This window comes from Electrophorus electricus, chromosome 10 (genome assembly GCF_013358815.1).
Source record: "Electrophorus electricus isolate fEleEle1 chromosome 10, fEleEle1.pri, whole genome shotgun sequence".
Classification (NCBI taxonomy): Eukaryota; Metazoa; Chordata; class Actinopteri; order Gymnotiformes; family Gymnotidae; genus Electrophorus; species Electrophorus electricus.
In genome coordinates this window covers 13,947,337-13,973,498 of record NC_049544.1, presented here as the reverse complement: position 1 = coordinate 13,973,498, position 26,162 = coordinate 13,947,337, and the positions used below count along the sequence as shown (strand labels likewise).

Sequence of the window (26,162 nt, the reverse complement as noted above, 5' to 3'; positions counted from 1 at the left end):
GGCAATAATTTCTTTAGTTCATGGTTTAAAACAACAAAGATAAAACAAACAACAAACAAAACAACAACATAAAACACTACTCTCCAGAGTTCCACTGTGCTCACATAACTGCAAATTAAGAGACAAGCTAGGTTATAGTTTACATACACAGCAGCAGTGTTCATCTTGGTCAGAAACAAAACCTTGTTTATTTTGAATGAACATAATCTCAACAATATAGCACTTTGCATATTAAACCGAAAAATATCCACAGGAAAAGAAACCAAAGGCAGACTGCATGCTGATCCTTGAGGTCTCAGTTGGGCACTGTCCATTTCAAATCACTATACCCTTACAGATGTATGGGTAAAAACTAAAACTAAAATGTGCTGCTATGTGCTTCGTGTTTGTCAGTTTTTGGCCACAGGACCGCTGTTGCATGGATATTCTTGTGTTGGGGTCAGATGCTTTTGAACAGAATCCTTCATATTTTAAAACCAGATTCTGCACTAAAATTAATCAATTGTGACTCATTTTACAAATGAAACCACTCATGCTATCCAACCGGCAAAAGCACAAGAAGCACAATCAATAAAGGCATGGATAAAAGTTGGATAAGAGCACAGCGTCAAGGCTGGGATTTATTATGGAACTTCTAATATAAATTCATGGAATGAATGAATGGAACTGGAGAAACGGAAGACCTCCATCTTGACACAACTTGACGAGAAAATTAGGCTGCTCTGTATAGTGCACATGATAGCACACGTCAAGTAATATATCTAGATGACCACTAAATTAAAAGTTAATGTGCAAAATCACCATTATGAAGGTAATGAACCTAATTGGGTTAGACCATAACCGATGTATTTAAAAATAATGAATAGGCGGAGCTTATCTTTAGAAAAGCCTTCCTCTGTACGTTTTCGGGGGCAATTAAATGTATGCTATTTAATTTGTGCGTTTTTACATTGTTTTATTTTGTAGCAAATCTATCTGGCAAGCTAGCTAACCTCTAAAACTGCATCTTCTTTATTCGCATGTTTGTTGTTAGCTAGCAAGGTGTTGTGTTTGCAAACTAACGTGCTAAACGAAGGCAACAGCTTGCTGGCAACTAACGCTCCATTTTTGCTTGTTTGCATTGGTACAAACGTAGCGTTAATTCTGGACAGAATTGCTGGCTCTGCAGCCATGTAAAGATTAATGTTCCAGTATAACGGTGGTATTTCTTCTCGTTTAAACGACGATAATATTAGCCACTACTTTCTCGTGAAAAGTAGTTAACAGATTTAACAGTTATTTCTTTGTAAATTTTGGCTTTGTTGGCCTTGAATAGTACGTCTAGTACGGCGGTCGTGAAGACCTGTCACGCTGCAAATGAAAAAACGCACTGAAACTACACAAAACTTTAGTCGTCAAAATGACACATGCGCTACATTGCTACGCGATGCAAAGTCATGGACGCTATACAAATTCAGAAACACTATTTAAAATAACATGTGCATTACATTTCTGAAACGCGGTGCAAATTCACAAAACAAAACTTTGGATTCGCTGCAAGTCCAATCAAAACAACAGTGGAAGTGTCGTTTCCGGGGACACGGAAAGGGGATGGACATTTGTATAATAGTCATTGGTATATGGTTTAGAAATAATAACTAGTTTATTCGTGCATTTATTACTTCTGCCAGGTTGTAAAGAATACAGATACATCTCAAAATCTCACTTAACACAAATGTAAACCTGAGCCTGCCAGTCAATAGCTAGCTGGCTACATTGATCATCACCGTCCAGTTAAACCTACTGAGATCTTGTCTAATACAACTCAGTTTCTGTCTACACTCGAGTTCAAAATTAGAGAACAATTTCTGAACACTTGATTTTTTCAGAAGTAATGTAATCTTCATTGGTCAACATTTGAAGGATTTTTTGTTAGGAGTATACCATGGCACTAGAACAGTGTTTTACAAAATAACCAAGGTATTTCAACATAAAACCTTTGTTTTGCAGAAAACACTCATCAAAATTAGAGAACAGCAATAACTAGCACAGAGAAAGATTACAACAAAATTTTCTGAAGGCTACAACAGTCACCAATCAGTAGGAAGTGTACAGGCTATTGCTTTGAATGACTTCAGCACATCTGCGGCCACGGGACACCACTAGTCTCTCACACTGCTCTGGTGTGATTTTGGTCCACTCTTCTTGCAGTCTCTTCCACAGTTCGGTGACTGTTGTGGGTTTCTTGGCCATAACTGTCACCAAAGATTTTCCAGAGGTTTTCTATTGGGTTTAGATCAGGACTCTGGGCTGGTCATTTCATTTTTTCAATGTTTTCAGTTTCAAGGAACTGCTTTACCCATTTTGCTGTGTGATAGCGGGCATTGCCCTGCATGAAAATTGCTGGCTGATTGAGTGATGAACACAAGGAAGGAACCACGTGTTGTTGAAGAAGGTTCTGATACACACTTGCATTGACTCTGCCATGTAGCTGTATGAGAGGTCCAACTCTTGCTGCCAAGAACATTCCCCAAACCATGACACTTCCTCCTCCACCTTTCACTGACTTCTTTGCACACTTTGGGTTCAGTCTTCCCCCAGTTTGTCCACGAGCATGTTTCTCATCAGACCCAAATAAATTAAACTAGCTTTCATCATTAGAGTGAACTCTGGATCACTTCTCGTCTGTCCACACAACATGCTCCTCAGCAAAGGTTAGTCTAGCCTTTTGATTCTTTCTGCTAATGAGAGGTTTGGTCACTGCAGAGTGGGCTTTCAGTCCAAATGCTCTTAAAACGTCGAGACACTGTATGATGAGACAGATCCTTACCCTGTTCAGTGCTGAACTGGCAAGCGATTCCAGCTGCAGTGTTGAACCGATTGCCCATGGAGATTCTCAGCATTATCCTTTCCTCTCTTGCATTTGTCTTTCATGGGCGACCAACCTTCTTGGGGAACTTGAATGAGTTTCTGATGTTGTAAAGATGCAATATTCTAGAAATCACAGACTTGAAACGACCAGCTTCTCTTGCTATGGCTGATAGGGTCACCCCTTTGGCCTTCATCTGGACAACCTGCAGCCGGAGGGGTTTCAGTCACTTTGGACTGGCTCACTATCTTGCAAAGTCTGCCAGTTAGGCTGCCAGTTAAATAGGGTTCATCAGATAATTAAGCATTATCAGATTAACACCAATACATTGCAGGTATCTGAAAGTGTTCTCTAAATTCTGTGTTCTTTTTCAATCATCTCATTTAAATTTTTTATACTGTGCTTTAGAATATATACAACTCATGAAATATGCTTAAATACTGCTCTTTTACTCCCGTTAGGACAAATTCACATAGGACTACACAGTGACCTTGACATTTAGGAAATTGCGTGCTGTTCTCTAATTTTGATCTGCAGTGTATATACCTACATTTAGTGTTATTGACTTCAAATCATAATGTGTATGTATGTAAAACATCACACTTCAGATATGATAGTAAGAATAAGACAACTGACCAGCTGGTCATTGTAGTAGATCAGCTAACCAAACTGGTCATTGTAACAGACCAGCTAAACTATCAAATTTGAAAGAAAACGTAGTCTGTGCCATGCATTAGTAACACATTCTCAATGCAGCTAGCTAACAAAGTATTAAGACAGAAATTTAGTCGCATTAAATGGGATTTTTATCAGTGTTCTTTAAGGCTGCGTTCTGTATATTCTAGAAACAGTAAACATGCAAGAATACTTTTCGGAAATGTAGCATGTGTTTTCGTTTTGATGAATATGCTTTGTGTAACTGCAGCACTTTTTTTAATTTGCAGAATGATGGGTCTTTGCAGTCACCGTAGAGGATTAAGACAACTACAGTGAGACTGCTCGGGTACCGCTAACTGCAGAGTAAGCAGTAACCAATTAGCTAGCTAGGTTCTTCTGCCTCCAAGCTGCCTTCAGATAAATTTTGAACATAGCTATGTGATTTTGCACATAAACCATCAGTTGAAGGCCCTAGCACTGACCAACAAAAGCAGTTGCGAAATGGCTATCCAGCTCGTAGGACAAATGATAACTGCTGGGACCCAATTTGTGTTTAGATGCAAGACACAGCATAAGAAACCTTAAGTAAAACTGCATAATAAATGTTGATTAACCATAAACTGTCTTTAGTTAATCCTTAAGTAAATTAAATGTCATTATCCTCTGAGTGATAAGATCTCATATTAAGTTTATGCTGCTGTTTATTTAAAATCAGGAGCACCAGTCCTCCTTAGTAAAAAGCTTGCTGTAGAACTCAGCACAATCATTGAAGATTGAAAGGTCAATCTGTAGTTAATTTCTTACAACGGGTCATATCTAACATAATTAATTATTCCTGGAATAATTATGTTAGATATGACCCGTTGTAAGAAATTAACTACAGATTGACCTTTCAATCAAAAAGAAGCAATTTCTGTGGGTGTTGAATATGTAATATGTGCTACATCACTCAATGTTTACCTGCAAGTCCATAACGCATTTTAGAACTTACCGAATACTTTAAAAATTAATGTGTGAATGTATGACTGAGGATATGTGCAAATAAACCCAAAAAAACCAACCCAAAACCTGACTCTCTAAACACTGATGTTTGAATCATTTACTGCTGAGTTAAACATGCAGGCTGGATGCCATCATTTGCATCTGGCATGGAATGTTTTCAATGTGTTTACCTCATATTGCAGAAACGTGAAGACAGCATAGCAGGATGTGAAAACCACAGCTATTTGTGCAATATTATGCCAATTTACTGTATTTTTTCAGTTGTGCGATGCATTTTAATCAAAGACACCACCACTATTACAGTTTTGGACAATGCACATTTACTTTTTAAATATCAATACCAATTTAGTCTGCAGAGTGCAGAACAAGCAAAATGATGAGATCACTTACAAAGAATCATAGATTGCTATGAGTAAGGAGAAAGGGGTTTTGAATATCCTTGCCATCCAGCATAAAAAACGTGAATACTCCTTGCACATTCAACACCAAGAAAATCTGCTCAGGACACTAAGCAGCTAAAGCAGCTGTCTACGCTAATGAGGTCTTTTTATCATTACCTTGACTCGGTGGAACTGCTGCTCCATGGCTCTGAGGGAGCGTTTGGCTTCCTCATCACAACCTTCAAGCTCCGCCTCCAGTCTGCGCACGCGTCTCTCCAGCAGTGCCACTGTGTGGTCCACAAGGGGAACTGCACCCTCTTGGACTCTGCCCACCTCCTCCTCTCTGCCAGCGCCAGCAGCAGCAGCGGCGTGAATGAGGGCAGGCAGGGAATTTGGATGCCTGCGCCGCAGGATCTCCTCCAATTCCCTCACCTGGGACACAGGTTACTAATATAAGTGTGCTGAATACAAAAGTTAATCTTGCCACTGCAGTTGTTCTTAAGCAATTATTTTCAGGCATGTTTTGAATGGCTTTAGAGGAACAAAATGCTTTGAGACAGACAGGTGGTTTGCATAACTAGGACTTTACTGTTGTTGTGCTGAGGATGCTAAGCCTATTGTGGAGACGTGCTCAGAATAAGTGAAGCATGCAGAATAAAGTTGCTGTCTCCCTAGGCTTAGGAGTTCAGAGAGCATGGAGCCCTCCCTTGGCTGCCTATTCCCAACCTGCCGCTCAAGGTCCTGAATCTTCTTAGCCTCGCCAGCCCTCTCCTTCGCCTTCTTCTGCTGTTGGTGGGTTCGCTTAGAGATCTCCATCTTAAGCTTCTCCACCTACAAAAAAGAGACACATTTTACATGCACCACAATGACTCAGCAGCATAAGCACTATGCCAGTTACAACAGTATAAAAACAACATACAGCCAGTAGAGAAGTAATATTACACAAAACACAAGAAATGTGTCAAAACATTCTTCAAACAATAAAGTGACTACCCTTTTAAAAAATGCAATAGAGCTAAGAAGAATTAGATATCATTTGGATTTGGCAGAATTTCATTGCATTCTACATGCAAAGAAATAGTAGTATGTAAATGGAAACAGGAATAGTTTATTCTTAATAGGAAAATAACTGCCATGAATTTGAACCATACTACCCCTTCCCCAGATTCCACTGCATAGTTACTTCCTATCCACACAAAACATTATGAAATACGTTTACATTACTGGGTCTTTCACACAAATACTAATAGTTAATTAGCCTGTAGACAATATGTGGGAGTCAGGAACCACATATCTGCATATTGATAAAATGAAAGCATGGAAAAATGGCCATTTTATATAAATGTGAGCTAGCAGCTAAAACAACAACTGTGTATAGAAGTGCTCAGACACTTTAAGAATGTGGGAGGGCTTTAAAAGCAAATTCATTAACGGAAGGCTTATATGCATGGGGGGCCAAATGGAAACATACAATTAATTTATTAAAACATTATATTTGCTTGTTTTATACATGCAAAAGCAGATCTATATTTTCAGTTGAATTCTATTTGATTTGATTATAAACCATTTGAAAAGAAATAAAGCTTTAAATCATACCTATTAAAGTAAGTAAACATTTTTCATGTGCATTAGTCTGTGAGATATATATATATATATATATATATATATATATATATATATATATATATATATATATGTGTGTGTGTGTGTGTGTATGCAAGATTATGTATGTAAATGTATGCATTTTACTGTACATTCTAAGAACTGATTTGGTTAGCACATAGCATTTATCTACTGTGGGACTTATTTTGTTCATTAATAGGTAAAAAATGATTTCTTGTGCAACTTCAAGAAGAGGCTTTATAGATAATAATATATACAAGGACACTTCAAAGCTACAGACAGATTTTTCAGCCCTTCAATCATGAAGGAGATAACTGCAAAGCTCATTCAAATAAACAAATATTACAACTATAAAATTATTTTAAAAATTGTCTTGCCTCCCACATAGCTAGATCAGAAGTTCTTAACTCTAGTCCTTGAGAAGATGTGGACTGACTAGAGGTCCATGAATGCTGGATGACAAACTCAGTCGATGTGACCTACTTTCAAAACATTACCTCACAACGGGATGTTTTTTGGTCCAAGCTTAATCAGAAATTTGTTTGGGCTGATTTTTAAGTATGAACTGAATGTGCTTGCGTATCCCATTGTTGCTACGTAAAAATTAAACACTGGCATGCAACGTACTCAGTGGTGCAAATCGCAACCTCACAAAACACATATGTGTCAGTCTGATGTGTGTTGCACATGCCTGACCTGCTCTGTGAGTCTCTGTGTCTCTGCATTGGCTGCCCTCAGCCTAGCTGCGTCTTTGTCCAGGAGCTGCTGGTTCTCGGCGTACCACTGTAGCCTCTTCCTCAGGCCCACCACCTCCTCCTTATGCCTCTCCTCCTGCAGCTTCAGCTCAAAGCCCTTATCACCTGGAAGAAACCCACACAGATACGGGGGCTCACGCTCTAAGAAAGCCTCTCATTTTACCATGGACAGATCTGTAGTTTAAAACACCTCCACTGGCCCAGTCTACCTGAGGTGTAGATGACCTGCACTTTTGCCATGTCCCGCTCTTTTTTCATTGTTTGCAGGTCCACTTGCAGGGCCTGATTTTCTTGTTTCAGCCTTTGGATTTCCTCCTGGAGATGTGCTTCTTTTTTCTACACACACACACACAAACCCACACACACACACACACATAAACCCACACATCAAAACAAGCAAACTTTTCTTTAGCTGAGAATCTTACCTGCGCAGTCTGCAGCTGACCCATTAGCACTTTAACACTGCATCCTGGGTCTGCTACAGCTGTAATTCCCACAGTCTTCTGCTTGCTGATGCTATTTAACTGTTCCCTGGAAGGCACAATATTAACACATTAGGTTAGTGATGTTTGTAAAAGCAGACACGCATGAAAGATTTGCTAAATAATCTGAATCTATAATAATCGTTTAAACACTTTTTTTTTTCATATTTAAAATGTTGAGAAGTACATGAGAACTGAAACTACTGTGACAACAAACTAATTGTGACTGACACAAGCTAAGGCAGGTCCTATGTAAAGCTGTGATTGTAGTAGCCTTTTCAATATGTTTAACTGGAATTTACATACAGAAGCAATGGTGTCTGAGTGTTATATGCCCTCTGGACAAGCTAGCTCAGTTATGCATACAGACAAGAATATATTGAAATACATTACTCCATTCATTGCACAAGTTTATTCCAACCCTACAGATACTAAAGGTACAGATTTGTATAATATCACACACACGTGTCACACGTGCATTGTATAGCCCCACCAAAAGTGTTGCAGAAATCTAACATCAAATACAAATATACAGATATGAATTTGTTAATGAATGTCAAAGTACAATGTGTATCACAAACTTGCATCATTTTAAAAACACATGAGACATAGTGTGAAAAGGGCCTGAAGGAAAAAATGAAAGAAAGGAAAGAAAAAGTCTTACTTAGTGAGGGCTAATTCTGAGAGTAGCCTTTGGTTCTCTGTAAACATGGCCTCTTCATTATGTTTACTTTGTGCCTGGAGGGCCTTCATTTGCAGGTACAATTTTTCATTCTCCTACAAAGACAAAACTTAAAGCATTGAAGACTTTTTCACACAAGTAATTTAAATGTTAAATCATTAATCAGCTAATCAACACAGAAAAGCAAATACACAGCCATTTTGCGCTCAGCGTTTTAAGGCACATTTAAGAAAACCAACAAAGCACAAATTTACAGAAGCAGGATTTAAATTAACATAATTATTGGTGAATGCTAAATAGTTTCTATACTGAAATAGTTGCCAAAACCCCTATCTTAAAAGACATGCACACTTGGTGCTTAGCTTACCTTTTATGTGCTTCAGGCACAGACAGAAAAGGAGAACTGCCTGCTTGTAGACGTTATGTAATTAGTTAATATTAAGGTTGTAATGGTCCGTGCATTTGTCCCTAATCATCATGGTATGGATGTTACGGTTCAACCTCAAGCTGTATGCCACGGTTCAACCTCAAGCTGTATGCCATTAACAAGTTACCAACATGCCATGCAGGTCTAGGTCTAGGTCTAGCTAAACTTAGGTCTTTCACTGTTCTCAACAGCTATCTTTCCTTCCTGATCCTCCTATTAATGTGTAGGCATACTTTTATTACAAATTTGTTGATTAATAAGTCTCCTTTATTGGTCTTGTTGATCGATATGTAGATTACATATAGGTAATATGTAGGTTATTCCCATAGGTTGTTTAAAATAACCTATTATTTACGCTTTGCTGCAATACTCTTTCCTTCTCTTTCATGTTTTTAGGTTGTAAGGTAGTTCAGCCAATGTGTATATAAAAATAATGGGCAATTCTAAATCAATATAGTATAATTATTTTGCATATGAACTCATGAATCACACTTAAAGCCACTCTAATTTAAAGTTATGTTGTAGAGCAAGGACCTATTAAATTAATATATTTACATTTTAGGATAAGAGACAAGAAAAAAAAAAAAAAAAAAAAAAAAAAAAAAAAAAAAAAAAAGACCACATTGTGTAAACTGCAACTTATTGCATATGTGCTCTGTATAGGTGCAAAGACCAGGATGAAGATGCTCTCTTACCATGTGGTAGCCCTGGATTAGAGTCTCTTGTTCCTTCATCTCTTTCTCAATCAGTTTGAGTTTCTCCTCTGTTACAGGGTCTGAGGCCTCACCAAAATTCCATCTCTGCTTCTTGCTGGCCTCTTGCACACTGTGTAGCTGAAGATCGAGCATTTCATGGTTTATAAATTTTTATCTATAATTATACCAAACAACTTTCTTCTAACTCATTATCATTATCAATAATGAGCCAAGAATCACTGCACATGGTAAAATGTGTGTACTTTTTAATATTTATTGTGGGTATTTTGTAAATAATAAAGGCATGCTTGGACATCAAATTATAATGCGGCTTTCAAAAATACACAAAGCTAATGCATTTAATTCACAACTAGTAAAACTATCAATTCTTACTAAAGAAACAAACATTCAGTCTTATTACCATTCAGCATATATGTTCACACAGAAACTCTAAAAGAGCTCAAATGTGGACTAACAAGACTATAACAATAAATCTTATCTAGGTTAAGCAGAGGTACAGAAGAACAGAACCACTGAAAGCTTTGTGATGCCTCATCTCAGAGGTCCAGGCCCTCTATTACAAAACACTTTCAGAAATGGAGGACATGAACTCATTCACTATTACACCCACACACAGCCCCCCCCCCCCACCAACACCAACACACACACACACACACACACACACACACACACACACACAAACATAGGGGTGAAATGAACACCATGGCAACCAGTGATGCAGAAATATCCCCCGAAGGGCCATTCCATTAAAACCCACACATTTCTCAGAGAAAATGAAAAACATGGTAAGCCTAATTGTTGTTTAGGCTGTGTTATTCTTCTGGTTTTCTGCTTGGTATGCCAATGTCCATTCAATCTGACTTCACTGAACACAAGTACTCACGCTTTCAGCACTTTTGCCTGACCGCCCCCTTTATCTACTGTTCCACTTAGTGAATAACCTAATGGCCTTTATATACGTATGTAGTTATGTGTAAAATAATAGCAGCGTGTTTAAAACAACTGAGAAAAAGCTCAATCCTCATAACAGCATTTATTTCCATATACACAAAGGCACTGGGAGCACTGCACATTCAATTCCAAATGAAAACATGAACAAAATATACATTTTTAAACTGAAAATGAAGAAAAAAGAATAATGGGCTGTTCAAAAAAACAGCAGTGTCTTCATTTTCATTTACAAATTCAAGTATTTACAGTATAAACTGAAAGTTGTTTAAAGATTTAGCTTTTCTGTTGATCACTGAACTGATGTTTAGTTGTATAACCTTTATTTCTGACAACTGCTGTACATCTGTGTGGCATGGAGTCAACTAACATCTGACACCTGCGAACAGATATTTTAGCCTGACTGGACTACATTCCAGAGTTCTTCTGCATTCTTGGGTTTTGCATCAAAAACAGCATTTTTGATGTCACTCCACAAATTCTCAATCGGTTTGAGGTCTGGGAATTGGGCTGGCCACTTCATAACATTTATGTTGCCTGCTTGCTGGTGTGTTTGGGGTCATTGTCCTGCTGAAACACCCATTTCAAGGGCATTTCTTCTTCAGCATAAGGCAACATGACCTCTTCCAGTATTCTGATATATTCAAACTGGTCCATGGTGCCTATTATGCGATAAATGGGTCTGACTCCAAAGTAGGAGAAACATCCCCAAACCATTATGCTTGCACTTCCATGTTTCACAGTCTTCACAGTGTACTGTGGCTTGAATTCAGTGTTTATGGGTCATCTCACAAACTGTTTGTGGCCTTTAGACCCAATAAGAACAATCTTGCTCTCATCTGTCCATAGAATGTTGCTCCGCTTCTCTTTAGGCCAGTCAATGTGTTCTTTGGCAAACTGTAACCTTTTCAACAGATTTTTTTTTCCAACAATGGTACTTTACGAGGGTTTCTTGCATATAGTTTGGCTTCATGTAGGCGTCTTCTGATTGTTGCAGTACACGCAGGTAACTGAAGATTTCCTTTGATTTCCCTGCAGCTGATCATTGGATGCTTCTTTGCTATTCCTTTTATTCTATGATCTATACGGATGGTAGTATTTCTTTTCCTACCATGTGTTTTGGGTTTTGTTTGGCATTTTAAAGCATTTGAGATCATTTTAGCTTGGCAGCCAATTATTTTCTGCACTTCTTTATATGTTTTTCCCTCTCCAATCAACTTCTTGATCAAAGTTCTTTCTCCTTCGGTACAATGTCTGGAACAACCCATTTTACTCACTGAGCCCTCCTTCTTTAAATAAGAGCTATAATTGACACCTGTTTCTTCATAGAATAAATGACCTCACTAATTGAACTCCACACTACTATTAATTTGAACACGCCCCTTTCATTAAATGAATCATTTACACCCAATTAGCAGTGTGCATGTCATGACTGTTGATTCTGTTGGTTGCCCATTACTCGGCTACAACTAGTCATGAATTTGTTCCCATGTTGTATTATCTTTTCGGCCAAAATCAGTAATTAAATACATTAGTGATGTTAGACTGCTTTTATTTTGCACATAACTGTATATATAATGTCAGTGTTAATTCAAGGTACCACGATTCACTGAGTCCCCTTAGTACAGCGCTGAGCCCTTACAACACCCGTAAAGCAGCGTGAGCCTGTGTAAGCACTTGCCTTGCTCTCCAGCATGTAAATCTCCTGCCGAAGAGCGCTGACCTCTCTGCTGTGCTCCTCCTGGAGCTGCTTCTCGCTGATGAGAAGTTCTCTCCCTCGGTCAGACAGACGGTCCAGGAAGGAATGTTCCGAGGCTCTGTCTGGACCCCTGTCACCTCTGTTACCCATCAATTCCTTTCCTGACTTGTGCTAATGGAGCAGACACAAAGGGAATCTGAGGGTAAAGTCTGCTGTTGCATCACTGAGCTTGTGGCCACTTGGCAGTGGTAGCTCAGTGGTTAAAGTACTTGACTTGTAATTGGAAGGTTGCTGGTTCAAGCCCTCTGCTGCCAAGTTACCACTGTTGGGCCCCTGAGCAAGGCCCTTAACCCTCAATTGCTCAAGTTGTACTCAGTCATAATTGTCAGTCGCTTTGGATAAAAGCGTCAGCTAAATGCTGTAAATGTTAATGTGGCCACTGCAGGTAGGGTGATAAAGCAGTCGTTTACTCACTGTTCTCTCGGTCCTATGCTGTGTGCTGCCATCTGACTGGGAAGGAGAGTCTGTCTGCAAACCACTGGCTTCCATTTGGTGTTCCAAGAATGAAGCAAAGGACTGTACTGAAGTAAGAAGCTCATTTCTAACTTTTAAACCAGAGTCAGGACCTGAAGAGAAACATGCAAAATGCTGTGATTAAAAGAAAAGCATTATTCATCATTTATATCTGTGGTTAACACCACTGCACTTACTCAGAAGACTTATGTATATATAATTATATTTTCCTTTATAATTTAAATGTATTTTTTTCCCAGCTGGAAGCTAAAGGTAGAGCTATATTGTCATAAATATAATACACTAAAGCACTATAAATATAAATTATATTTATTTACTTTTTTTTTTTTAAATCACCAGCAGAAAGGTTAGTACCTTTTCTGATGTGTGTCTGACTATGAATGGATGTCCTTTTGGCGATTTGGCTCCGACTCTTTCTTGCAGCCAGTGAAGATGGTGGTTTAACTATCTGACCAGTCTTGCTGGGTGCAGAAGTCTTAGGTAATGATCTCAGCCCGATCTCAGCTTCCTTATTTCTCCCAGATGGGACTGGAGCTTTTTTAGATAAACATGAAAAAGGAGCTGTGGTGTTGGGTCTACCCAGAACCTAAAATAAAGGTTTCATATCAAACCAGTGACCATCACTATCATCATTATCACAATCACAGGAAAGCACAGTGAGATGAAGAGGCAGGGCCTGTAGCCATAATCTGCAAGAAAAGACCAAAAATCATAATTTGCTCTTACTTTCTCTCCCTCTCAGGCCTTGAACTCCTGGTACTCTATTTATTATCTCTCTAGACTAACACACAGAAGAAACTTTAGGTGGTATTTAACAGAAATAATGAGCCAATAATGACATTTTTTGGAATAAATGAATGCAGAGAGGGTTCTCTGTCAGACAGAACTGAGGAAGAGTCCAAATACATATAGGATAGGAGGTAAATGTATTCATTTTTGTACAAGAGAGTGAAATCTTTGATTAAATTTTCAGGCACACTATCATTTTGTAATTTTGATCTATAGATCTACACCTGCAGTTCACCTGCTAGAGCAGGTAGGGCATGGTGGTAGTAACACCAAGGTCAACAGTTTGACTCCAAGACTCCATTTTATCCCCAGTGCAATTGTTGGTCAATGAGAGGGACAAGTGAAATGAAATTTCTTCAGGTTTCTGTATGTAAGTAGGTATGAACCCTTTGTTTCATTTTCAGATTTGAAAATGAAATGTTTCTATTTAATGTGATTTTATCAATTGTTATATTTAGCTTGATGTGTTTATGTAAACCAATTTTCTCCATTAGACGTATTAATAAATAAAGAATGCCTGCAGTTCTTCCTCACCTGCTGCTTTTTCCTGCCCTTGTTGGAGACACTGGTGGATTCCTGAGGGGAGATCTCCTTCTCCTGCATGAGCCTTTTTACCTCCTCGGTGATGTTCATGTGTCTCTGCTGGGGGGAGGCTGGGTTCAGCACCATCATTGTGGGCCCCTCGCTCGCCGTCCCACTGAGAGCCCCAGCAGAGACCTCAGTTTTAGCTCTCACAGGACTGTGATCTGAAGCCATCCTTTCAGCATTTACATCGACTGCTGCTTCACTGCATTAGACGTACAGATTCAATCTTTCCATCCTTAATGATTTCTGACACCAAAATGTATATATCCATCCGTAATGCATTCTATGAAGCTCACTTTTGGAGATGGAGAGGCGAGTCATATGTGAAACTAGAATCTGGTCCGATAGCACGCATAAGTTCCTCTGCAGTTGGTAAGTCTTCAACACAAAAACAAGGTCTTGATGGATTTTAATAGAGGGTCCAAGTACATACCTTGGTGATCTGACCCCTCCTGGCATTTAAAACCATGGCTGATCAGATCAAACCTTGACAACTTACTAAAAAGCTCATTATAAAAAGGAAACAAGATTCATTGCTGGACACCTGTCACTAATACTCACCTGACTCTACAGTGGAAACATGCTTCAGGGTTTCTCTGGAACACTTTGGAGTGACGGGGGAAGCAGGGCTCCTGCTGGGCTCCTGCTCTCTCTCCTCAAACTCCCCCACTGAGTGACTTATTTGTCTGTACGCCTCCTGCAGTGCCTCCATGTCGCTCACCCCACTTTGACCATATGACTGACCTGGAGACAGCAGTAAAGGCAGAGAGACATAAAGAAAGAGGGAGTGAGCATGTAAAGACTTAAAATCAAACAAGAAATAAGGAGGAACAAATGGGTTAAATAAAAAGACATGGCCGATAACGGTGACTACAGGGTGCACATTTTTCCAATATGATCAGTAGAGATGCGAACAAACCTGTGGCTGCTGGCCCTGATGCATCTGCCATTCTGGAGCTGGACCATTCTGTTCTCTTTACCACTTCACTGCCTAGAGGAGGCACTACAGGGCCATCCGTTGAGTTGAGAGAATCATGCAGCGACACTATAACAAGAGAAAACATCAGTGTATGTATGTATCTCTCTCACACACACACACACAAAATAGGTATGGATGCACACAAAATTGCTTACCTTTAGCCAACATCCCACACCTTTCAGGTTTCTAAACCAAACAAAAAGGCAAGGAAATCACCCATATTCCTTAACACAGCATGTTTAAAGTAATAGATAAAATTACACTGAGCATTATACATTTTTAGCATTTTACAAAGGCCAAATCAAACATCAATTATCAGACAAGAAATACTCAAAATATCTGGTTGGGAGGAACATTATTATTTTGTATTAATGGATTTAATCCTCCATACGCAAAGCTCTAGTCTGACAGTACAGTGGGGTAAGATGGCTAACCCCTAGGAAGAAAACACCAGTTAAATGACTAAAGGTAAACATGAAGATGCCAAATGATGCACTCACCTTCTCTATAGCTTCTTTGGGATAGTCACTTGCGTCATCATCAAAATCTTCACTGTAAGCAGGAGATTCTGTGTGGACACAAGTGACACATTTAGCAATCATCATTTATACCTCAAGCATTCCTTTATATAAATTAAATATATAAATTATCAAAATTATTCCAATTTAAGTTAGTGACAGCACAGCTTTGAGGAGGAAGGAAACAAGCTGTTTTTGTGGTCAGTCAGAGATGCAGTATGTTAGAAGACAAAGCTATATGCTTACTATTTATGTTTCTTGAGTGTGTTAAAGTGGCAGGTTGTTAGGTTACACTGCATGTAACCTAACCTAACCACTGCATGGTCAATATTTTAAACAAAAAGTTTACATGCACTAAAATACAAAGTGTTTCACCATCGCGGAATGTTTTGTGAGGGGTGGAAGTTTCCTACTGCAGAGGAAACTGGCTGCTGGGAAAGAAAAAACACACAAGGAAAGGGAGTAGGTTGTACTCACCTGGATGGTTTTCTTTAGCAGAAGCCAAAAGTCTTTCAGCATCTTCCATTTGATTCTGATTTATCATAGCAATATGCTCCCTTCTGAAAGCACATACACAACTACAAGCATGAATTTGCAACCGTTCTCACTCAAGACTATTACCTAAGTCTACAATGCTTCATATCCATATAGCCATATAGCGACCTTTTTTTCCTCTCAGCTCATTATTAGCTATGTACATCTCATCACCTTTCTGGAGAGCTCAAAGTGGAGCTGCAAGATTCCAATTCTCGTCTGAGTGTTGTAAGGCCAGCTATAGCCTCGGTTCCTCTGCCCAGGTCATCTAAAAGCCCTGGTCTCTCCTCCTCTCCATGCCCCTGTTCCAGGCCTAAAGCAGTGGCACTCAACGCAGACCCAGTCACCACCAGCAAATCTGTGAGCAACCCAAAATATAAGAGTGCGCTTACCGAAGAGCTTGGCAAACAATTTAGTGATAAAGATTTTAAAACAAAGAGGGCTGTGGATAAGGCTGTGAGTCCAACCTTCAGGCTCTAGACTGTCTCTAGTGAAGATGGCTGGGGCTCCTTTGGGATTGTACTCAAAGCAGTGTCGCTTCAGCTGATCTTCCTCCATCTCCTGGACGGAGTGTGACCTCCTTAATGATTTGCGGAAGGTCTTCCCAGGTTCTATCATTCCTACCAGTAAAATAAAATCACAATTTGGGCATATACCAAAATATGACACATTGTCTAGTATAGATCCCATTAGTGGTTCATTAACATCTTCACAAATTTTAAATAATGCCTCTAGCTGGAGTTTGAGATAACATGATTAATGAACAAGTGTTTTCCTTGGGGAATCTATCTAATTTTTATAAAATGACAGCAGGAAAATGAAGTCTGAACTCCTGCAGGTATTAGTTCCATTATCTCAATCTTGCCCATCAGGCTTAAGTGACTAAAGAACGTGAATATTAATTTTAAATAATCAACACTTTTTCAGAGTTTGAGCATCATCAAAAGCATCACCAAGGAACAGAAAGATGACAAATTAAAACAAACTAAAAAAGCTTAATCCAGGAGGAAGAACAGTGAAAGTTTTCTAAGAGGCAGTATTGATGTACATACATCTCTGATTTTACTGGCACTACTCTCAGTGTCTCAGTGTACTGTGAGAGTTCTCCGCCATAACTTGAACTTAGCACTTGACCCAGACAAACTGCCGTCTGCTGACCTCCACCTTTTCTTCTGAATAATTGCACTTTTTGAATGACTAATTTTCTGGTTTTGCTTCTCTATATTCATGACAGACTGTTTATCTTTGCTTCCATATGTTCAAAGCTCTTCTGCCTATTTGTGTTGTAGGAAGTCTCCTGATTAGGCAGACAACTTTTGCCCACTTGGCTGAATGTGAAGGGTCTTACTGTGAGGCTTAAGTATGGGCTTAATGAAGACCATGGTTAGTAGAGGGTGTGGAACCCAAAAAACAAAAAGCAGCAGAAACAAGTTAAGACTTAAAATGCATTCATACCAACAGGTTTTTAATAGTAGTGTGAAAAACCGGCACACAAATCCCACTTAAAAATGTGTGTGGCAATATATTGGAAGCTACATGGAACAAAGATAACAAAGACAACACACACTTCTGGTGATGTCTAAGTCTAGGGCTAATATATAAGCTCAATTCACATATGTAAGTTAAATTAACTGAGCTGCATCTAAAAGAGCACTCTGTTTCTGCCTACTCTCCAACTGAATGTTAACAGCTAGGATGTTTTTATCCTTAATGGAAAAAAAGCCACATTTGTCAGCTTTACCTGAAGGAAAGAACAGAAAGTGACAAGGACAGAGAAAGAGTGGGTAAGAAATATAAATAATTAATTAATTAGTAAAAATGCATGGATTTAATCATTTCAAGATGTATCAGAGCAATAAAATACAATGAAATCTCAGGGAAAACAGCTCTGGAAACACACAATATACATTTACCTTGGTTCTTGGAATTATGGAAGTGGAAATTTGATGAAACTCAGTGTCCCTTGACTGACATTGAAAGGCACCAGCACACACACTCTCTCAATGACTCACTCACTCAACAACAAAACAGTTCTTCATACTGAATGGGAATGTCTCCCTTTCCATGTGTTTGAAGAACTTCAGACTACTCAGACAGACTTGAGGACACTGACGAAACAGAGGCCACTCAGGTTGTATTCCTTAGGTGACAGTTATGCCAATTATTGAAATCTTGCTCCAAAATATGGTGTATTATTTAAAAAAAAATAATTTAGCAGTCTACAACCTTCCTGGTAGTTTTAATTTTACCTTTCAAATGTTTTTGGTTTTTAAAAAATATATTGCATTTCCCAGGACACATAAGCTTGTATTTTACATTAGTTGTGATGTCCATTATTTTGAAATATGCACCAATATTCTGTTTTCAAGTGTTTAATTGGCCATATAATGTGATACTGCCCATTACATCATGTGTGCCCTTCAATTATGTGTACTTTTGGTTACATCATACATGTTTGTAAGGTGAAAATCAAGTTCCAGACTTGACAAATTTTTTACCAAAATGCCTGGCAGAATGGTTGAAAAGAACTTTTGAAGAGAGATTCTGATACTTTGCAATTGCATATAGTGGTGTCTGGTTGGTTAAATTGTTTCCATCACACTTAAACGACTGCCCAGAGAGTGCCTATGCATACCGACAGTTTAAATGCCAAACAATAACAAGTTTTACTTATAAGGGACAGGTTTTATGATAGTTATACCAAATATGTTAAGTACATCTTAACTACTGTCCTAACACATAAGTAGATGAGCAGAATTGCTAAAACTTTTCAACCCGTTTCCATATAAGTAATGCATTTTTTTTAAACTTAAAAAAAATTGGTTAATTGGTGTGTCTGACTATTAGCAGCAGTAATTAATGTGAATGCATTTCATATAGCGTACAGATAAAACAATACAGCAAATTAACATTTGTTTGAAGGTTATGAAAAATAAATAAATATGAATTTACATCAATGGCATGTTGACATGTTTGATGCTGACATGTTTGATACACTTTGTCAAAGGAACTCTGTGTGAACTTTAAGAGTGATCCTTTGCTCTGTGATGTCAAACACAATAGATGTCAGACATGATGGCCCTACGTAGTAAAAGTAAGCGTGCGTGTTTCCCATCATTTGACTCTCCTCATTTCCTTCCTTTGCTTCGTGAGCTCTCACCGAGAATGAAAAGAAAAGAGGAAAGCAGATAAGGAGATGACTTATCTCTTTCTGAATGCTTGCCATGTTTGTTCATTATACCTATGTGGATTTTAATTACTGGAAAGAAAAGTCTGATGTTCTCATATTTTTGGGGATACCATTTGGCCATATAGGCCTATGATTCTGTGCAGCCTACATGAGTAGTAAATGTTTTCTTCATTTCTACATTATGTACACAACATTGGGACATTTACATGCTAATTTATCCTCTGTGAACTGAATAGAAGTAAAAAGGAGAAGATAGCTGATATCTAACATGTAGGCTTAGTTGTTTATTTGCATTATATTTTTTGTGTGCAAGGTCATTTACTGCATTATTTTGGCACTTGGAAATGTGTAGGGCATGCCCTCTATCAAACATTGGGTCTACTCAGACAAGGATAACTAATCTTACATTTACTGACATCACTGTCATGCCACCAAGGTACAACAATTTGTCACATATTTTGGACTAAACATTCTTCTTATCTTTCTATAATATAAAATGTATAGGGTACAGGGATACTCAGCATAAATTCAGTTTGCATTTACTTTAACCAATATATTCATATTCCACGTTTTACCTTTCCCACACATCATATGTTTTCACAAAAGTTAAGCATGATCAAAGGCTTAGTTCCACATGATTTAGAATGATTTGACCTTGTCAAGTCAAAGTGCACCTGATAATTGGATATGACAGTCTGTAATCTCTCTAAGGGTATAAAACAATGGAGTTGACACTCACTGCTTGAACCATGACATTTGTTGACTTTACTTCTCCATCTTTGGAACTACAGAAAGAAATCCATTCAGGCAAATGTTACTACTAATAGTCTATGATAATCCACCTACAAATGGGCCTGAAATAAAATATCTCTGGGGTTTTCAAGTCTTTTGTTGATAGCCCAGATCTTTTCTTAATGCTGATAGCTCAGATCTTGTTCTTCCCATTCAGCTGACTTCTCAGGACTTGACTCACTCTTTTTAGGTATTTGGCTGTAGCTTTTTTGCTTGTGGCCTATTTGTGATTCCCACTTGCTTGTGGGATTCCAAGGTACTTGTAGCTGCCCTCAACATCTGTTATGTTGCCTACTGATAGTACAATCCCCTCAGCTCTAGCTACCTTCCCTCTCCTTGTAACCATCTGGCCACACTTATTCAGTCCGAATGACATTCCAATACAGTTCCTGTATACCCTAGTGAGATGTATTAGAGGCGATGTCTCATTCAATTCTGGAATACAACTGGTAGAGGAGGTGGCTGATGGTTGCTCCATTCTGTAGCGGGTATCTGTAGTCACTCTTGGTGATGAACTCACTGAGGGGGTTCAGGCCTATGCAGAACAGTAGCGGGGACAGGGCATCTCCTTGGTAAATCCTGCACTTGATGGTGACTTGTGCTATTGGCCTGAAGCTGGCCTCTAGGGTTCTTAATGATGGCTCTTAGACTCCTGTTGATGTTATATAGCCTCAAGCATTCCAGGATCCATGTGTGGGGAATTGAATCATAGGCTTTCTTGTAGTCAATCCAGGTGGTGCACAGGTTGGCCTATATGGTCTTACAGTCTCGAGTGACTGTTTTATCCACTAGCAGCTGATTCTTGGCTCCTCTGGTACTCTTGCCAATGCCTTTATAGCAATGTGTCTATTCATCTTAGCTGCAGTGATGCCTGACAGGATTTTCCAAGTTGTGCAGAGGCAGGTTATTGGCCTCTAGTTGGATGGAATTGCCCTTTCTCGGGGTGCTTCAGGATCAGTATCGCCAGGCACAGTTAACATTTAAGTGTGGGTTCCATATGTTAGCAGCTGGTTCATCTGCCAGGCATTTATGGAGTGCAGTAAGCTTCTTCAGCCAGTATGCTTTTTGGACAACATCCTTTTTATTCTCCTGGCTTCTATTTCTCTTGTGTACCTTTTCAGATGGTCAGCTGTTGATCTTTGCTTGGCAGTCTCCAAGGCTTCAGGCAGGGAGAGCTTGTTGTACTTCTCAGGTACCTTCATCACACTTTTCCACAGTTCTTATAGCTGGTTAACTTCTCTCTGCGTTGCCCTTATCTTGGCTTCCAACCTTCTCCACACAGGATACTGCTCCTAGATGATGTTTGTCTTGTAGCCAAGCAACTCATGCATCATTGTTGCTGTGGTGAATACCAGCTGGTTGATCTCAGTAATGGTCACAGTAGTGATTGTCCATAGTGCTGCATTCACATTTACCAGCAGCCTTTCAAGTACTTCACTTAGTCTTGGTAGTCTGCTATTGTAAGGGTTGGCACCAGGCCGAGGCCCCCTCCGGCCACCAGAGGGAGGCCTCGAGTCAACCACACCACTAATCAGGCTTAACACCCAACAGCTGGGTTAGACCTTATATAAGCCCGGTGACCCAGTCATTCAGTGCTGGGTCTTTGACAAAGTTCTGTGCCAAGCTCCTACCTGGTAACTTAAGGTATTGAAGTCTGTGAGCTCTTGTGCTACACCTCACTTTTGTGCTGCGAGGGTGTCCGTGTTTCGACACATCCCCTCCTCTCTCCAGTTTTCCCTCTCGAGTCTGTCTCTCTCCCGAGGCTTCCCTTAGCCATTCAAGTTCCTCCCCATTTTCTGGTTTTGTTTGGGAAGTTTGAGTTTTCCCCAGTGCATCTGGGGTGCCATTTCTTCCCCTGGTGTCCTTTGTTTTCCCTTTTTCCCACGCCCTGTGTGGTGTTTAGTTTTTCCTTTTGTTTTCCTGATCCAAGCTCTAACTGTTCGGCCCACCACTGTTAGAGTGTGGTTGCTCACCCGTAGGCTGTTGGTGTCATCACCCAGCTGACCTGGGTTTGAGACCACCTTACAGCTATAACTGGTACCCAGCTTAGCTATGATCTTCAGTTTTGACCCACATCATGTTCGCTTTAACTTAGTTTACCACACTTTCTCTAAAGGAAGAACATTCTGTTTTAAATATCCTGACATTATACATTAAATAACATTAATTTTAAATAATATTAATAAACCATAATTTACCATGGCAGCCATATATATACTGATAATGTCTACAACATTTACATAACATCACACCATCATATCAACACTGAATGTCCTACAGTGACCCATAGATATGTCTTTGCAAATAAAAGCTGTGGTCTCTAGACTGCTGATTGTTTTAAAGAAAGGCCACATAAGCTTTCAGGTTTATTATGAGGGTATATAATATAACACACCTTTCAGACTATAGCCTGTTGAGCAGCTAACAGATACTACACAGCTCTGTTATTTTACCTTGCCTACACTGAAAGCACACATGGCTTTACCATTTAAACATCCTGTCATACCCTAACAGAAACAAAAAAGTTAATATAGCAATATCAGCAAAGGATGGCATCTTTGCAAATAATAACAACAATAATAAGAATAATAAAAATAACAATAATAATCTGATCTAGACATAAGTTATATAAAACATCACTTAACATTTACCAAACTGAAAGACCAAATCTAGTTTAGTGGACTCATAAGACCAAAGGAAACTCAAGATCAGGATGCCTGCATTATGATATTGCATATTCTTGTATGCTATTCCATTTACCAACAACCTGCCATACTCTTAACAGGTACATGATGCTGCATTATATTTATAAAGAATGACCATTGGGTTTATTGGGTGTGCATGACTGATGGAACCAAATTACATACCAATTGTAGAGTGCAACAAAGGCAGAAATTACAATAATGTAGAAGTATCCTAAAGGACAATACCTTAGTGTGTATAAAAGCAAAGTGTAGACTTGGGTGTCAGTTTCTCAAGCAGATCTATTCTACCTACATATACAGGGACTTTTGGCCATATTTATGTACTCATAAGTTAATTGACTGATGCCACCATTTGCCAGTCTGTAAAACAGTCATTTTTTTTTCACAGCTAAAAAAAAAATACACGTTGTCAAATCAAAAGAAAGCCAATCCCATTCAACAATTTACTTACAATTAATCCAAATTTAAGAGAGTAAATAAATCCATATTTCATTATATTTCTCTCAACTCATGTCTCAGGCTGGTGATTTGGTTTTGTTGTTGAAACCTACCTTTCCCCAGGCACTCTTCACTGTCATCATCCTTCTGCCACCAAGGTACAGACCCCTGGCTTTTCTTTGTTTGCATTTGTGGTACATTTCCCAAGTGGTTTAGGACACTGGGTCGAGTAGAGTTGTGGCCAAATTCAATGGAGTCATCAGAAACTGACTAGAGGGAGGAGCAGAAGATGAAAAAGGAACTGTAGTGCACTGGTGCTGAGTTTTTAAAGTGATGCATCATTGTACAGGAAAGTATTCCGGAAAGTTTGTATAACAAACATAAATTCAGAATTTAATGACATATCTAGATTTAGTGGTCGCAGAACACCTGATTAGAAATTCAGTGATTTAAGTTAACCAAATAGGAGTTATGTTTAACTGGAGTGTGTTCACATTAAACTAAAAAAAATCAATTTACATTAGGCTGCTATTCAAAGATAAAAATAAACAGGCCAAATTTATTACACCCCATTGCGCCATCCCTCCCCAGAAAAGATAAATTAAAAAAGGTAATATTACCAAAGGATGGCATCTTTGCAAATAACAACAATAATCATATGATGATCTAGGCGTAAATTCTATAAAACATCACTTAACATTTACCACATCGAAAGTGTGAACAGTAATGTTTAAGTGTGACTATTTTCCCTGAATTTTACACTGAATATACACTTGATATAAACCTGAGGTGTAATTCAAAACATGACTTCATATTAAAATTAAGATGTGAAAACAACTGAAATTTAGTTTTGCTCATAGCTTAGCTACTTAATTTCCTTAACCATGGGAAACTATAGGCCTGGGTTTCCATAGCAACTGAACTAAAAATCCCGTTTAGTGCACTCAGAAGACCAAAGGAAAACAAAGGTCAGTGTGACTGTATTATGATATTGCACGTTCTTGGGTAAGACGTGAGTATGCTATCCTAAGCAAAGCTAGACACGTTAAGTAACTGCAGGTGAGATGGGAAACCTAACGCTAACGTAAGCAATATTCTTGTTCATTCCACTCTTGAAGGGATCCCTGAACTGCGTAACTTTGTTTTCCTTTGACCTGAAGCACTTCGTTTAGAAAATGACTGAAGTTATTTAACAAATACTCTCACCTCTCTCAAAAACTGTTCAAACTGTTGGTCCAGCTCCTCTTTCGTCAGTCGGCAAGCCATTTTCAGTCTGCGTTAGCTAAATTAGCTAGGTTAGATATGTAGTTTGCTAACTAGCTATCCAGCTAAATTTGTTTCCTAAGGCACACACTTCAGCCGGTCAGACACGTTTGCTAACCTAGCTAGCTAGCTAAAAGCCAAGTAGCTTGTTTGTGTATAGCTAGCTAGCTAAGACTAGCTATAAACAATCATTACAAACTAAACAGCTGTGCGTGGGTGCCATTAGTCTTATAGGCAGACAAACGATCTATCGGATATGTAGATAATGCAACAGTTTAATCATTTATTCTAAACCGTACGTAACTGTACAATCTAGCTAGCTAGTCGTTGGACCTAACTCAAAAGCGGTATTAACTGTAGGTTTGGCAAGTTATTATAGCTACCTACGTAGCTAGCGCCAGCACATTTAGCTAATCATACACGACCGTAATCAGAGAACTAATGAACTCTAAATAACTAACGCTAGCTAAATAAAATGGTAAAGCTGCAAGGTGTTTTCAACTTTAACTCTCATTTGTAAACAAAACAAAATATTCAATGCCACATATGTTGTTATAGCTTCCCACGACTGAAGCCGGGGAAGGATTACTGTAAGCTTATTGGTTCTTCTTCTGCTTCTTCTTCTTCTTCTTCTTCTTCTTCTTCTTCTTCGATGTGTTTATAGTTTATAATCTTTGGTGCATTTCCGCCTTTTTCGCCACCCACAGTACGGTTACGCGGTGATGATTGACTCCTTTATAAAAAAAAGACCTTTATCATGATTACAATATGGCATAGAAAACAATGTACAATAGAATAGGCGATAAAACATTCAACCGATTTTAAATTAAATTCACCGTTGTTTGTTTATAGTGGTAAATAACAGGTTGGAGATCATGACACTCATACACCACCACATAGAAATAAAAGTAGGTTGTAGGGAACAAAACCTTTGGGGACTGGTGATTTTAAAGCTGTTTCATACTAAACAGGTGTATTCAGGGGGATCCACTGGCATGCATCGTCGACTCAAAAATAAAAAGATGCTTCTCATTTTGTTTTGGTTTTTTTGCTCTTGACATAGGTTAAGTAACCTACCTGACAATCAAAGAAATGTCTGCTGGAACTCACTAGCTGCTGAAACAAAAATAGAAATCACGACATTTATTACCTCTTTATTCACCTGGCTCCTGTAGCTGTCAGCAGAATGGGTATAATTAAGAGCCACTCATTTACTTGTATGTGGTGTCAACCAATCTAACACAACATTTCTTTCACCAATCTTAAAATAAGCTGATTAATGCATACTGTATAAGTGAAAAGACACTGATACTGAGGTTTACCATTTTGCATAGTGGCAAACCAGAAACTACCCACCATGGAACCTTTCCCACCTTATATCTGAAACTGAGAATTTCACAGCACTCATAACATCCTATAACCTTCAAAACATATGCTGTTTTTTCATGATACTGCTTTATGAATGTATAATGAATGTATAATATTTATGTATAATGTTTTTTTTTTTTTTGTCTAGTTAAAGCTTACTCATGAAACATTCATAGGAATTACAATAAGCAAGGGCAGCTTTGATGGATTTCACTAAACCAGCCCCTTAAACCCTAACACTTGTCAAC

General features: G+C 38.7%; 1 protein-coding gene across 1 annotated transcript in view; it reads right to left on the bottom strand.

Moving 5' to 3' along the window:
- The window catches only part of cep162 (centrosomal protein 162), a 32,957-nt gene extending 7,792 nt beyond the window's left edge, over nucleotides 1–25,165 (bottom strand). The window contains exons 1-21 of the mRNA XM_027002276.2: nucleotides 24,490–25,165; nucleotides 23,397–23,553; nucleotides 16,626–16,778; nucleotides 16,333–16,516; nucleotides 16,102–16,184; nucleotides 15,607–15,674; nucleotides 15,262–15,292; nucleotides 15,047–15,172; nucleotides 14,689–14,871; nucleotides 14,424–14,505; nucleotides 14,077–14,329; nucleotides 13,108–13,339; nucleotides 12,694–12,845; nucleotides 12,202–12,390; nucleotides 9,552–9,689; nucleotides 8,412–8,524; nucleotides 7,691–7,796; nucleotides 7,475–7,601; nucleotides 7,207–7,370; nucleotides 5,614–5,718; nucleotides 5,065–5,319 (exon numbers count right to left, since the gene is read on the bottom strand). Of these exons, the coding sequence (XP_026858077.2) occupies nucleotides 5,065–5,319; nucleotides 5,614–5,718; nucleotides 7,207–7,370; nucleotides 7,475–7,601; nucleotides 7,691–7,796; nucleotides 8,412–8,524; nucleotides 9,552–9,689; nucleotides 12,202–12,390; nucleotides 12,694–12,845; nucleotides 13,108–13,339; nucleotides 14,077–14,329; nucleotides 14,424–14,505; nucleotides 14,689–14,871; nucleotides 15,047–15,172; nucleotides 15,262–15,292; nucleotides 15,607–15,674; nucleotides 16,102–16,184; nucleotides 16,333–16,516; nucleotides 16,626–16,778; nucleotides 23,397–23,553; nucleotides 24,490–24,549 (2,961 nt within the window). The 5' untranslated portion in view covers nucleotides 24,550–25,165. The remainder of the gene's footprint in view (nucleotides 1–5,064; nucleotides 5,320–5,613; nucleotides 5,719–7,206; nucleotides 7,371–7,474; nucleotides 7,602–7,690; nucleotides 7,797–8,411; nucleotides 8,525–9,551; nucleotides 9,690–12,201; nucleotides 12,391–12,693; nucleotides 12,846–13,107; nucleotides 13,340–14,076; nucleotides 14,330–14,423; nucleotides 14,506–14,688; nucleotides 14,872–15,046; nucleotides 15,173–15,261; nucleotides 15,293–15,606; nucleotides 15,675–16,101; nucleotides 16,185–16,332; nucleotides 16,517–16,625; nucleotides 16,779–23,396; nucleotides 23,554–24,489) is intronic.
- Between the last annotated feature and the right edge of the window lie 997 nt (nucleotides 25,166–26,162).